The sequence below is a fragment of the Lynx rufus genome, unplaced genomic scaffold (genome assembly GCF_022079265.1).
Source record: "Lynx rufus isolate CCGP_SWC_20201006 ecotype Redwood Valley unplaced genomic scaffold, mLynRuf1.p SCAF_13, whole genome shotgun sequence".
In the NCBI taxonomy this organism is placed as follows: domain Eukaryota; kingdom Metazoa; phylum Chordata; class Mammalia; order Carnivora; family Felidae; genus Lynx; species Lynx rufus.
This window is the reverse complement of record NW_025814827.1, coordinates 36,044,315-36,058,149: the sequence shown is the minus strand read 5'-3', so window position 1 is coordinate 36,058,149 and position 13,835 is coordinate 36,044,315. Positions and strand designations below refer to the sequence as shown.

Sequence of the window (13,835 nt, the reverse complement as noted above, 5' to 3'; positions counted from 1 at the left end):
TTAGATAACACAGTCTGTAAACATGTAATTATCTATTTGTAAGGTAACAACTATAATAAAGTACATAGTAGTTTGAAAGTACGTATTTAATTTTACTCTGCTCTCCCAAATTATTAGTTGTTATTAATGAAACAAAAATGCACTTGCACCCATTTTTGACTCGGTTTATTTTAAGTACTTCTGGCAAACAGTTCAGTAATATTACAATGGGAGTTTTGCTCTATATTTCCCCAAATAACTTGGAATATATCTTCAGATGTTTTAATTATTTAGTGACTGTGGCATTTCCCTTTTCTCCCGTCTATAAAATACCCTAGAGTTTCTTTCAGAAGAAGGAAAAACATTGGAGATTGAAATTTTTCACTGCCTTTGGAATCTGTTAACTTTAGCTTTACAGACTTTATTCATAAGCTCTTTTGAGGTCCTGAGAGTACCTCAGGATACTCCCTGAGTACTCTGATGATACATCATCAAAAATCTCCTCCTCCTATATTCAAAAAAGGTCTCTTCTCATAATTAATGATCTCCCAGTTTCTCATAACAACTGTTGTTTTATGAATTAGTGGGTCACCTGGTGACCAACATCACCATTACTAATACTATTGAGGGTTTGCCGTGTGTCAGGCACTATTTTGAGTACTCTGTATGTATGTATCAGGCACTATTTGAGTACGCTGCATGTATAAGTGAAATAAGTAAAAATCTCAAAACCAGATGCATAATGAGTGGTGGAGACTGGATGAGACCCAGCTAGTCTTAGGTACATAGCCCACAAGATTAATTAGTTAATTACTGTACCAAATTCTTCCTACACAGTACTAACATTTTCCTTCCTGGGAAGTGTATGTATCCTCTTCTGGCTCCTATTCATACCTTAGTCATTTTGTTTGTTTGTTTGTTTATTCATGAATGAGAGAGAGAAAATCTTTTTTTAAATAATTTTTTAAATGTTTTATTTATTTTTGAGAGAAAGAGAAAAAAATGAACAAATGGGGGAGGGACAGAGAGGAGGAGACAGAGGATCCAAGCCAGGCTCCCCACTGCCAGCAGCAGAGCCGGAAGCGGCACTCCCTCAAATTCACAAACTGTGAGATGATGACCTGAGCTGGTTGGAAGCCCAAGCAACTGAGCCACCCAGGTGGCCCGAGAAAGTCTTAAGCAGGCTCCACGCTCAGCATGGAGTTCGATCTTAACACCGCAAGATCATGACCTGAGCAGAAATCAAGAGTCTGGCCCTTAACTGACCGAGCTACCTAGGTGTCCCCTATAACTTAATCATTTTATTTTGGATACTCTTGTAAATATGCATTCTCATTAACCATTTTTCTTTCCTTTCTCTTTGAACTCATAACCTGGCATTATAGGGAAATCACTTCTCTTGTCTCTCTTCATCTGTATTGGATTTTAATATATTTATGCTAACAGTAGTTTACTTTTCTTAAATTCAGAGATCACCTGTTCATCTCTATTTTTTCATAATTAACATATATATAAATGGAATAAATAAAAGCCTTAATAAGAAGAAAGAGAAAGAATATTTGTTCTTTTTTGTTCCCACTAGATTGGAAGACTTAAAAATCCTATTAAATATTTATGGTTCCAAAAGTATTTATTTAGCTAGAAAAGAAGTTAGACTTGTATGTCTCAACCCACTTAGATCTGTTTAGATCTGTATTGGAATGCAAAGCTTTTCTACCAGAGACGCCTACATTGTTGTATATTTTCTCCTTTGTTATTATAGTCACCTTCCTGAAGCTGGCTTCAGCCAGTCTATTTGCAGCAATTATATTCTTTTCATACTTGGTCAGGTCTGTTGGTATATGTAAGTCTGAAAGTTCTTTCTTTCTTTTTTTGAAGGAGTCATTACAAACATTTATGTGGTTTTGAATTTGTTGCTCTTTCTAGTTAAAAAAAATTTTAATTACACATTTGTTTTTTAGTTTATAAGAAAGCTTCGTTTCTAGTCCCAATATACTTGAAGGTGATCAAAAGTTCAAAAAGTTCTAGTGCTAGTGCTGATTCTAAAACAAGACTCCAATTTATTCTTCTTTGTTAACTAGCCAAATCCTTAACTGGATCGGTTAAAGGTTATTGATGTCAAATTACTTTGCAACATAATCTTTTATAGTTATTCTTGTTGAATCGATCTTACATTTAATAGTCACTTTACGATTGCTGTTAACACTCTTGATATCTTTTCTGTTTATTAATATAGTCTACTTGGGAGGGATAGATAAGAGGGCAGGGCCACTAATCTACTTTTAAACTTATCTTTACTCTCTAATTTGGTGTCCTTTGTGGTTACAGTGGAGGTCTGATGAAATTCACATCCTTCCAGAACTCTAACATCAGAAAGAAGACTAAACTATTAATTAGAATTAATTAGAGATGATTTCAAGTTTAACAACTATGTAGAATATTTTTAAGATTATATTCTTATTGACTTCTTGGAACTGCTTTTAGTATAGTCTTAACAGAATTTAGAATTATTCATTTCATTTTATATCAGATCTTCTCTTACAAAGAAGCTCTAAGAGTGAGTGTGGGTCACGTATTTTGGGAGAATTCTGTTTTAGGCCTACAGAGTGAGTACCTTTTAATTTGCTATATTGGTAATTAATAGATTCAACTCTCTTTTGGTCAGAAATAATCCCATTATCTTATTTTTCCTACAAAGTAAATCACCTGATAATGTTGGATTGATTAATTGTAATCTATTGGCGAAAATAAAATTGCTGTTTTCCTCACTTTATTTGCTAATTATGTTAATTATGAAATGGTGACCATTGAATTTGCTTCCTATATGCCTATTACTATTAGTATTACTGTTATCTTAAGGTATAGAATTAATATATGCAGTGGGCTAAAGTCAGAACACATTGTTCTGATACAGTTGAGGAGGGGCAGTGGAAGGGGGGAGTCAGCAGAATGCACTACATTTTAAGAATCCTTTCAGACCTTAAAATTATTTTTGTTTTTCAGGAATGCTGATTTGGTACTGTTCACATGATGGGTAAAATTCTCTTGAGGCATCGTTTGACCTACCTTTCTTTTTTTAATGGCTCTTAATTCCAGTGATTTTTTTTTTCCAAAATATTTATTTGGAGAGAGAGAGAGAGAGAGAGCACGAGCAGGGAGGGGCAGGGAGAGAGCAAGAGAGAGAGAATGCCAAGCAGGCTCCTCGCTGTCAGTGCAGAAGCCTGCTTGGGGCTCTGTCTCACAAATCGTAAGATCATGATCTTGAGCCGAAATCAAGAGTCAGATGCTTAACCGACTGAGCCACCCAGGTGCCCTGATGTTTTTTGTTGTTGTTGTTGTTGTTGTTTTTAATTTCAGGTGGACAGTTGTTGTCCCTGTTGGTTAATTAGAGTGTGCTTTATGTTGGCCTTAATATGATGAAAGTACATTTATTTTTTAATGCTACTTAAAGTCAAAAGCAAAATAACTTTCTAATATTGTGTGACTTAGATGAGAAATTGTTCTATTTTGCACACAGAGGCTTTAGAATTAATGTAAATGTTGAATGATACAGAATGTTTTAAGGAGCATATTTTTTAAACTACCTACAAAAACAGTGGGTAGTTGTGCCCATAGACTGTATATTCTATTGTTGGGTAGAGTTTCATATATGTCTTTTAGGTCTAGTTGGTTTATTATGTTAAGTCTTCTATTTCCTTACTTATTTTCTGTCTAGTTGTTCTATTTATTAAGAGTAAATTGTTGAAATCTCCTAACTATTGTTGTGGAGTTGTCTATTTCTTCCTTCAGTTCTGTCCATTTTTGCTTCATATATTTTATTGTCTGTCATAATGTGCATAAATGTTTACTGTTACATCTTCTTGCTCTCTAGAACCTTTTATTAATATATAATGTCCTCTTTCATCTCTTATAACCTTTTTGATTTAAAGTCTTTTGTCTGATATTGGTATAGCTACCCCTGCTCTCTTTTGCTTATTATTTTCATGGGATGTCTTTTTCCATCCTTTGACTTTGAATCAATTTGTATCTTTGAAGTTTTTTTAAAAAATTTTATTTTATAGTTTATCTATTTTTGAGAAAGAGAGAGGGGGAGCACGTGCGGGGAAGGGGCAAAGAAAAAGGGAGAGGGAGAGAGAGAATCCCAACCAGGCTCCGCACTGCCAGCGCAGAGCCTGATGTGAGGTTCGAACCGACAAACCATGAGATCATGACCTGAACAGAACTCTAGGGCCAGACACTTAACCAGGTGAGACACTCAGGCGCCCTAACCTATTTTGTATCTTTGGATGTAAGGTAAGTCTCTTAGAGAAATCACCTAGTTGAGGGCGCCTTGGCTGGCTCAGTCAGTAGAGCATGCGTGTAACTCTTTATCTTGGTTGGCATCGTGAGTTTAAGGCCCATGTTGGGCCTAGAAATTATTTAAAAAAACAAAAAAAGCACATAGTTAGATTATGTGTTTTTTTTCCTACTCTGCCAATCTCTGTCATTGTAATTGGAGAGTTAAATATATTTACATTTAAAATGATTGATTAGGGGAAACCCAGTGGCTCAACTCAGTTGGTTGAGAGTTAGGCTTTGACTCAGGTCATGATCTCACAGTTTGTTAATTCAGGCTCCTCATAGGACTTGGCTGCTGCTCACACAAGCCTGCTTCCAATCCTCTGTCCCCCTCTCTCTCTGCCCTTCCCCTGCTTTCACTCTCTCTCTCAAAAATAAATAAACCAAAAATAATAATAATAATAAAATGATTAGTCATAAGGAGGGACTTCTGTCATTGTACTGTTTTTAAGTGTCTTACAGCATTTTATCTCTCATTTCTTGCATTTCTGTCTTTGTTTATGTTTGCATTGATTGTTGTGAAATGTTTAAATTACTTTCATGTATATTCTATAGCTATTACTTTGTGGTTACCATGGAGATTACATTTCGTATCTTCAAGTTTTAACACTCTAACCTGAATTTATACCAGCTTAAATTTAATAACATACAAAAATACTCTGCTCCTTTACAGCTTTGTCCTCACCCCTTTTGGTTGTTGATGTCACAGAATTATATCTATATAAATTGAATGCCCAGAAGTATAAACTCATGCTTTTATTCATGATAAAATACTTTTATTTTTTCTACCACATTAATGTATTACATTTTATATTGTTCCACTACCCCTGTGTTTCTTTTAATTATTATTTTTTAATTTTTTTATTTACATTCAAGTTAGCGTATAGTGCAACAATGGCTTTGGGAGTAGATTCTTTAATGCCCCTTACCCCTTTAGCCCATCCCTCCTCCCGCAACCCCTCCAGCAACCCTCTGTTTGTTCTCTATATTTATGAGTCTCTTATGTTTTGTCCCCTCCCTGTTTTTATATTATTTTTGCTTCCCTTATGTTCATCTGTTTTGTATCTTAAATTTCTCATATGAGTGAAGTCATAAGATAGTTGTCTTTCTCTAATTTCGTTTAGCATAATACCCTCTAGTTCCATCCATGTAGTTGCAAATGGAAAGATTTTGTTCTGATTGCCGAGTAATACTCCGTTGTATATATATACCGCATCTTCTTTATCCATTCCTCCATCTGTGGACATTTGGGTTCTTTCCATACTTTGGCTATTGTCGATAGTGCTGCTGTAAACATTGGGGTGCACGTGCCCCTTTGAAACAGCATACCTGTATCCCTTGGATAAATACCTAGTAGTGCAATTGCTGGGTTGTAGGCTGGTTCTATTTTTAATTTTTTGAGGAACCTCCATACTGTTTTCCCGAGTGTCTGCACCAGCTTGCATTCCCACCAGCAGTGCAAAAGAGATCCTCTTTCTCCACATCCTCGCCAACATCTTTTGTTGCCTGAGCTGTTAACGTTAGCAATTCTGACAGGTGTGAGGTGGTATCTCATTGTGGTTTTGGTTTATGTTTCCCTGATGATGAGTGATGTTGAGCATCTTTTCATGTGTCTGTTTGCCATCTGGATGTCTTCTTTGGAGACGTGTTTAGTTCTGTCTTTTGCCCATTTCTTCACTGGATTATTTGTTTTTTGGGTGTTGAGTTTGATAAGTTCTTTACAGATTTTGGCACCCAAACAGACACTCATATCAGTGGAACAGAATAGAGAACCCAGAAATGGACCCACAAACGTATGGCCAACTCATCTTTGACAAAGCAGGAAAGAATATCCCATGGAATAGAGACGGTCTCTTCAGCAAGTGGTGCTGGGAGAACTGGACAGCGACATGCAGAAGAATGAACCTGGACCACTTTCTTAGCCCATACACAAAAATAAACTCAAAGTGGATGAAAGACCTCAATGTAAGACAGGAAGCCATCAGAATCCTAGAGGAGAAAGCAGGCAAAAACCTCTTTGATCTTGGCCACAGAAACTTCTTACTCAACACATCTCCAGAGGCAAGGGAAACAAAAGCAAAAATGAACTATTGGTACCTCATCCAAATAAAAAGCTTTTTTTCTTTTAAGAGATAGAGTGTGAGCAAGGGAGTGTGAGAGGGAGAGAGAGAGAATCTTAAGCAGGCTCCACTCCAGCATGGAGCCCGACATGGGGCTTAATCCCATGACCCTGGGATCATGATCTGAGCCAAAATCAAGAGTTGGACGATCACCTGTGACTGAGCCACCTAGATGTTCCTAATGCCTCTTTTAAATGCATTAGTCTCTTATATTTTGTAGAAAACAATATTTGGGGTTACAAACCAAAGTTACAGTAATACCTAGCTTTTTCCTAATTGCTTTTTCCTTTAAATGTGTTAGTCCCTTAAATCTTACAGAAAAGGAAAACTGCAGTTAAAAACCAGTGTTGCAATTTTACTGCTTTTATAAATGCTCCTGCACTTAACTCACTGAGATCTTTATTTCTCCATACAGCTTCAAGTTACTGTCTAGAGTTACTTCATTTCACTATGTAGGACGTCCTTGAACTTTTTTTGCAGGGCAAATCTAGTAGTAACCCATTCTCTCAGCTTTTGTTTATTTGTGAATGTCTTAATTTTTATCTTTCGAAGGACAGTTTTGCCAGATAAAGTATTCTTTTTTGACCCTTTCTTCTTACAGTACTTTGATCATATCTGCCCACTATCTTCTGGCCCTCAAAGTTTCTGAAGAGAAATCTGCTGCTGTTTTTATTTAGGATCATTTGAAAGTGACTGTCCACATCTCTTGCTACTTTCAAGATTCTCTCTGTGTCTCTGTGTGGCTCTGTTTTGAATTCATCTTATTTGGAGTTTGTTGAGCTTGTCAGATGCTTATATTGATGTCTTTCATTGTACCTATGAAGTTTTAAAACTGTTGTTTCTTCAGATACTCTCTCTGCCCCTTTCCCTTTCTTGTTTCTACAGGTCCTATGATGTGTAGGTCGGTCCTCTTGATGGTGTCCTCTGGGTCCCTTAAGCTGTTTGCATTTCTTTAATGTTTTTCTTTCTGTTCTTCAGATTCAGTAATTTCTATTGTCCTGTTTTCAAGTTCGCAGATACTTTTTCCGCCTGCTCAAATCTGCCTTTAAATCTCTGTAGTGAATTTTTTATTTCAGTTATACTTTTCAGCCCCAGAATTTCTTCTTAATTTCTTTTTAGGTTTCTCTCTCTTTATTGATACTTTCATTTTTGTTTGTACACTTCTTAACTTTCTCCATATCTTCATTTAGTTCTTCAATCATCCTTAAGAGAGGTTTTTTTTTTTTTTTTTAAGTTTTTGTCTAATAGATCTGCCATCAGGCCTTTTTTTTAAAAAAATTTTTTTTCAATGTTTATTTATTTTTGAGACAGAGAGAGACACAGCATGAGCAGGGAAGGGTCAGAGAGAGAGAGGGAGACACAGAATGTGAAGCAGGCTCCAGGCTCTGAGCTGTCAGCACAGAGCCTGACACGGGGCTCGAACTCACGGACTGAGAGATCATGACCTGAGCCGAAGTTGGACGCTTAACCGACTGAGCCACCCAGGCACCCCCCCATCAGGCCTTTTTTAGGGACAGTGTCTGTTGATTTTCTTTTTTCCTTTCATTGGGAAAAGGAAAAAAAATTAATTTACTGTTTTCTTGTGTGCCTTGAGTTTTTTTGTTAAACACTGAGTATTTGAATCTATTAATGTGGTAACTCTGGAAATTAGATTGTCCCCATTCCCCAAGAATTGCTGCTCCTGCCGCTGCTGCTGCCGCTGTTGTTGTATTGTTGTGGGTTGTCTCTGTGCTGGGAATCTGCCTAAAGTGTAAACTTAGGTCTTTGTGTATCTTTTCTGAGTATTTCTCTGGGTATGCATAGTCACTTTCTAATTTTCCCCATGAATACAATTGTTCTTGAATGTCCTAGTCTTTAGTATCTAGTATCCCAAATGGGAAAAAGTAAAAAATGATGAATAAAAAAGGATGCTGATCCTTTAAATAACCTGGACATGACTTTATTCTGTTGAGGAAGAACTTGGAACAGTAAGAGAAGGTATAACAACTATCGGTGTTTTCCTCTTTGTCTACACCTCTCTAATCAGCAGCCATCAGTAATCAGAGCATGGATTTCTGGTATTTGAGGGACAGGATTCTTTTTATGCAACCTGGCTCCTGAAATTTGTATGCAAGCTCCTCCAGGAACATGTACACAATTCCTGCCACGGGGTATGGGTAGCGGCTACTGTACTCATAGCAGAGATTGACCAGAATTCAGCACAGTTTACTGGCCATGGCTTCCCTTGGGAGTTACAAGCCTTCACCTTCAACAGACTTCAGAGTTCCAACATAGTTATATCAGACAGATTTCTGCCAGTGTAATTATTGTCTAGGTAGGAAGAAAGATTCCTTCTTACTTTGCCATCTTCCCAGAATCCCCTTTAATCCCATTTTTTTTTTCTGTATTGAGTGATTTTATGAAGTAGATTAAGTAGCAAGACCTCTATTTTAATAAAGGGGAGAAATGAATTTACTAAAATACAGCAAAGGCTTGCAGGTTTCATTTTATTTACTTTTTTTATTTCTTATTCTTACCTCGTTTTGTAATTAAGAGCTACATTAGAGGATTTGATAAATGTATAGTAATCTTTGGCATTTACCTTTTGGCAGGTGGTTTTGGAATGTATGCTTAAAAAAGACCTCATTTACAATAAGGTCACCCCAACATTTCACCACTGGAAGATTGATGATAAGAAATTTGGCCTTACCTTTCAAAGTCCTGCTGATGCTAGGGCTTTTGATAGAGGCATTCGAAGAGCTATAGAGGATATTTCTCAAGGTAGGTTTTCTCGACTGTTTCCTTATTTTGTTTATCACATATAATAGAGTGACTTGAAGCAAGTCCGCTTTTGTGATAGGTGATTGATTAACTTTGAAAGCTCACTGTAGGCAAAGATAAAATAATGGGTTTTTAAACGTTTTATATTTGTCACATCGTAATATATATACCAATTACGTGCATTGTCTTGAAGCCATCAGTAGCAGCCATCAGATAATTCAGATGTTTTTAAGTAAGAGCATAAAGAAGAGGAGAACAGTTAGAACTTTTAGAATCCTTGTCTGTTGTTACATCAGTCATATCCTTGTTTGGGTTATAAAAAAGCAAAAATTTCTAATAATCAATTATGGTTAACCTTTGAACAACATGGTTTCAATGGTGGACCACTATATGTGGATTTTTTTACAATACAGTACCATAAATGTATTTCCTCTTCCTTATGATTTGCTTGGTAACATTTTCTGTCCTTTATTTTATTTTATTCTAAGAATATAGTGTATAATACATATACAGAGTATGTGTTGATCAACTATTTATGTTATTGGTAATGCCTCCGGTCAACAATAGACTATTAGTAGTTAAATGTTGGGGGGAGTCAAAAGTTACATGTAGATTTTCAACTACATTGTGGGGGGTGAACTGGGGTTGGTGTCCCTCACCCCTGCAATGTTCAAGGACAGTGTTCGATTGTATTTGGTTATTAGAAATTTTCTCTTTTTTATATGTAGACTCTATTTTTTTCTGTGGCAAAAACCCCTTCTTAAAACTGTTCTTAACTCTTTATCTGGTTTCATAATTGAGAATTGGTAGAGACCACAGCTCCATCTATCCCTTTGCACGTTTTGCCAGTTTGTTAAGATTATTAACTCTAAGGCTTGCAGGTTTTATTTTATTATTTTTTTTTAAGTTTACTTATTTCTTTTGAGAGGCAGACAGAGAGAGAGAGAGAGAGAAAGAGAGAGAGCGAGCATGAGTGGGAGAGGGGAAGAGAGAGAAAATCCCAGGCAGGCTCCACGCTGTCAGTGCAGAGCCCAGCATGTGGCTTGACCTCATAAACCATGAGATCGTGACCTGAGCCGAAATCAAAGAGTTGGTTGCTTGACCACCTGAGCCATCCAGACACCCCTAAAGCTTGCAGGTTTTAAAGGGAAGAAGAATGTATTTACATGTAAGACTGGCCTCTGCTTAATTAAGCAAAAATAAATCACTTTAAAGCCCATTTCTTCCCTATAATGAAATTATAATTAAGACTTGATTTGTTTTTCTAATTAAGAAGGAAAATTGTCTCTACAAATAGAAATTATTTTCTATATAACATAACTGAATCAAAATATATTAGCATTGTGATTTGTATATTTTGAAGATGGCATTTTGGTAGAAAAATTCAGAAGAAATGAATGAATTATGAGACTGACCATAGGCAAGAGCATGGAAATGCTTAGTACAAGTTTGTACTGATAATGTATGAAGTTGTAAATAAATCATTCATTCAGCTATTTTAAAAGATTAGAGATTGGTACAGTCAGTGATTTCCAGTTCAGAAAAACTTCCACAGAATAATAGCAGTCATTTTATCTTTATTACAAGAATCTAAAATTCATTCTAGATCAGTATTTTGGGGTCCTTGGATGGCTCAGTCAGTTAAGTGTCTGACTCTGGCTCAGGTCATGATGTCGTGGTTCACAAGTTCAAGCCCCACATCGGGTTTTGTGCTGACAGCTCAGAACCTGGAGTCTGCTTCGCAGATTCTGTGTCTTCCTTCTCTCTCTGCCCATCTCCCACTGGTTCTCTCTCTCTCTCTCTCTCAAATAATTAAAACATTAAAAAAATTAGATCAGTATTCTCAGTATTGGCTGCACATTTGAATCATCTGGGACCCTTTGAAAAATAGAATAACTGGTCCCCACTCGAGACCACTTGAATCATTCTGTCTAGAGAGGGGAGGCGAGGCATTTTTTTAAAGTTCCTATCCATTTCAAATGTGATGAGGAATTGTGAAATTATTATATTATGAATTGAGAGGGGGGGAAAAAGATTCCAAGATTCTCTAGCAGTGGTTGTGGTTCTGAAACCACTGCAAGAAACTTTGAAATAAAAATACTTGATACCCTATGCCTCATCCCCCAGATTCTGACATTATTGGTTTGGAAGTATATTGTACCACCAGTATATTTTGTAAATTTTTTCCAATTGATTCTGATATTTAGTGTTCAAGAACCAGTACTTTAAAAAGATAACCGATTATCCATGGCTGCTGGAATTTATGATTTACTTTTTTTTAACTAAGCTTTTTGTTTTAATTCCAGTATAGTTAACATACAACATTATATTATTTTCAGGTGTACAATATAGTGACTCAGCAATTCTGTACATTACTCAGTGCTCATCATAAGTGTACTCTTTAATCCCCATCATCTATTTGGCTCATTCCCCCATCCAACTCCCCTGTGTTAGCCATCAGTTTGTTCTTTATAGTTAAGGGTCTGATTCTTGGTTTCTCTCCCTCTTTTTCTTTTAATTTTTTTTAATGTTTATTTTCGAGAGAGAGAGAGAGACAGAGCGTGAGTCGGGGAGGGGCAGAGAGAGAGGGAGACACAGAATCTGAAGCAGGCTCCAGGTTCCAAGCATCAGCATAGAATCTGATGCAGGGCTCAACCCCATGAACCGTGAGATCATGACCTGAGCAGGAGTCGGATGCTTAACAGACTAAGCCACCCAAGCGCTCCTGTCTCTCTGTTTTCTTTCCTTTGCTCATTTGTTTTTTTTTCTTAAATTTGACATATGAGTGAAATCATACGGTATTTGTCATTCTCTGACTGATTTTGCTTAGCATTATATACTCTCTGGCTCCATCCATGTTGTTGCAAATGGCAAGATTTCGTTCTTTGTGGCTGAGTAATATTCCGTTGTGTATATGTACCACCTCTTCTTTATCCATTCATCTATTGGCGGACAGGCATGTGGGATGCTTACATAATTTGGCCATTGTAAATAATGCTGCAGTAAACACAGGGCTGCATGTGTCCCTTCGAATTACTGTTTTTGTACATTTTGTATAAATACCTCGTAGTGTGGTTATTAGATCATAAAGTAGTTCTATTTTTAATTTTTTTGAGAACTTCCATACTGTTTTCCACAGTGACTGTACCAGTTTGCATTCCCTAAATTATTGTTACTTTTGAGCCTGTACTCATGTCTCCATAAAAGCGTATTTCTTTCCCTAGGATCAAATAAATTGGGTTTCGTGTTTAAAAAGACAGTTTAAAAATGTGGAGGAGCTTACAAACTTCTAGCCAAGTGGAATAGACTACAGTACTCAGTCTGTCTCATTATTTTTGAACATTTTTAAAGGTATACTGAGGGTTAGCATTATTGCCAGCCACTGTATAGACTTTCAGCAATCTCATTAAATTTTTCTTACTTAGCCTTCCATGACAATAAGAATAAACTATGCAATCCTTTCCAAAGGACAGATTTCTCCTCATCTCCATGCTAGCTGTGTCTCACAAGGTAGCATAAACTCGGAATACTTTGTTAAGATCTCATTCTTTATGAATTTATTAAAACTAAAGGCACTCTTTGAACACCGTGAAAATTTACACAGAGACACTGGTTTACAAAGATCAATAGCAACAATTGGCCATTGGCTGTCTATAGTGGCTTATGGCTTATTTGTTTTCTTTCTTAATGAAAGCAACTAAAATCCTCATTTTGGATATTAATTACTGTTTTCTGGTTAAGAGTATTTAGAAAATTGAATCAAACATATGTGGGTATCATCTAAACACTAGAGGAGTGTATTCCATATATACTGCCTATCATTTTGAGCACTTAAGAAAAATCAGGTGGAGGACTTGCTACAGATAGTACGCTTTCACAGAAAATAGCGCTTGAGTAAATAACTGGAAATAATACCTGTAGAAGAGGTAAACAATCCCTCATTCTCTGTTCTCCTAACAAAGGGGCTGGTATCAGTGGCCAACATCTGACTCGTTGCCAGGCAGCCCAGAGTGATCTCTGATCAGTTCTACACTAGTATAATGATTTAATTAATTAGTCAATAATACTAAATCCTAAGACAAAAACTCTTTGCTTAATTAACTTCTCCCTGTTTTCTTAGGATGCCCAACATTTAAAAATGAAGCTGAAGGAGTAGAAGATGACTTACAAGTAAGTAGTTTGCTTTGAGAAGAATTTTTTTTTAATGTTTTTCTTTATTTATTTTGAGAGAGAGTGAGAGCATCTGCACACTGAGTGGGGGAGGGGCCGAGAGACAGAAGAGAGAATCCCAAGAAAGCTCTACACTGTCCATGTGGAGCACAGCGTGGGGCTTGAACCCACGAACCGTGAGATTATGACCTGAGCCAAAATCGTAAGTTGGACACTTAACTGACTGAGCCACCTAGGCGCCCCAAAAGGAATTTCTGAACATAAAGGATATGGAAGAAGTCACTAACTTTAATAAATGAACAACTTATATTAATTTGTAAGAAAATTTCTAAGACACTCTTTTGTCACCAAGTACAGAGAAACAGAAACAATATGATGTCTGGGTGTGTGTGTGTGTGTGTGTGTGTGTGTGTGTGTGTATGCATGTATCAGTGATTGTGGGGACTGGCAAGTCATAAATGTACAGAC

General features: G+C 36.6%; 1 protein-coding gene across 1 annotated transcript in view; it reads left to right on the top strand.

The window, feature by feature from the left end:
• The window catches only part of SPRED1 (sprouty related EVH1 domain containing 1), a 136,005-nt gene that overhangs the window by 82,099 nt on the left and 40,071 nt on the right, over positions 1-13,835 (top strand). Inside the window, exons 3-4 of the mRNA XM_047075342.1 lie at positions 9,029-9,197; positions 13,318-13,367. Of these exons, the coding sequence (XP_046931298.1) occupies positions 9,029-9,197; positions 13,318-13,367 (219 nt within the window). The remainder of the gene's footprint in view (positions 1-9,028; positions 9,198-13,317; positions 13,368-13,835) is intronic.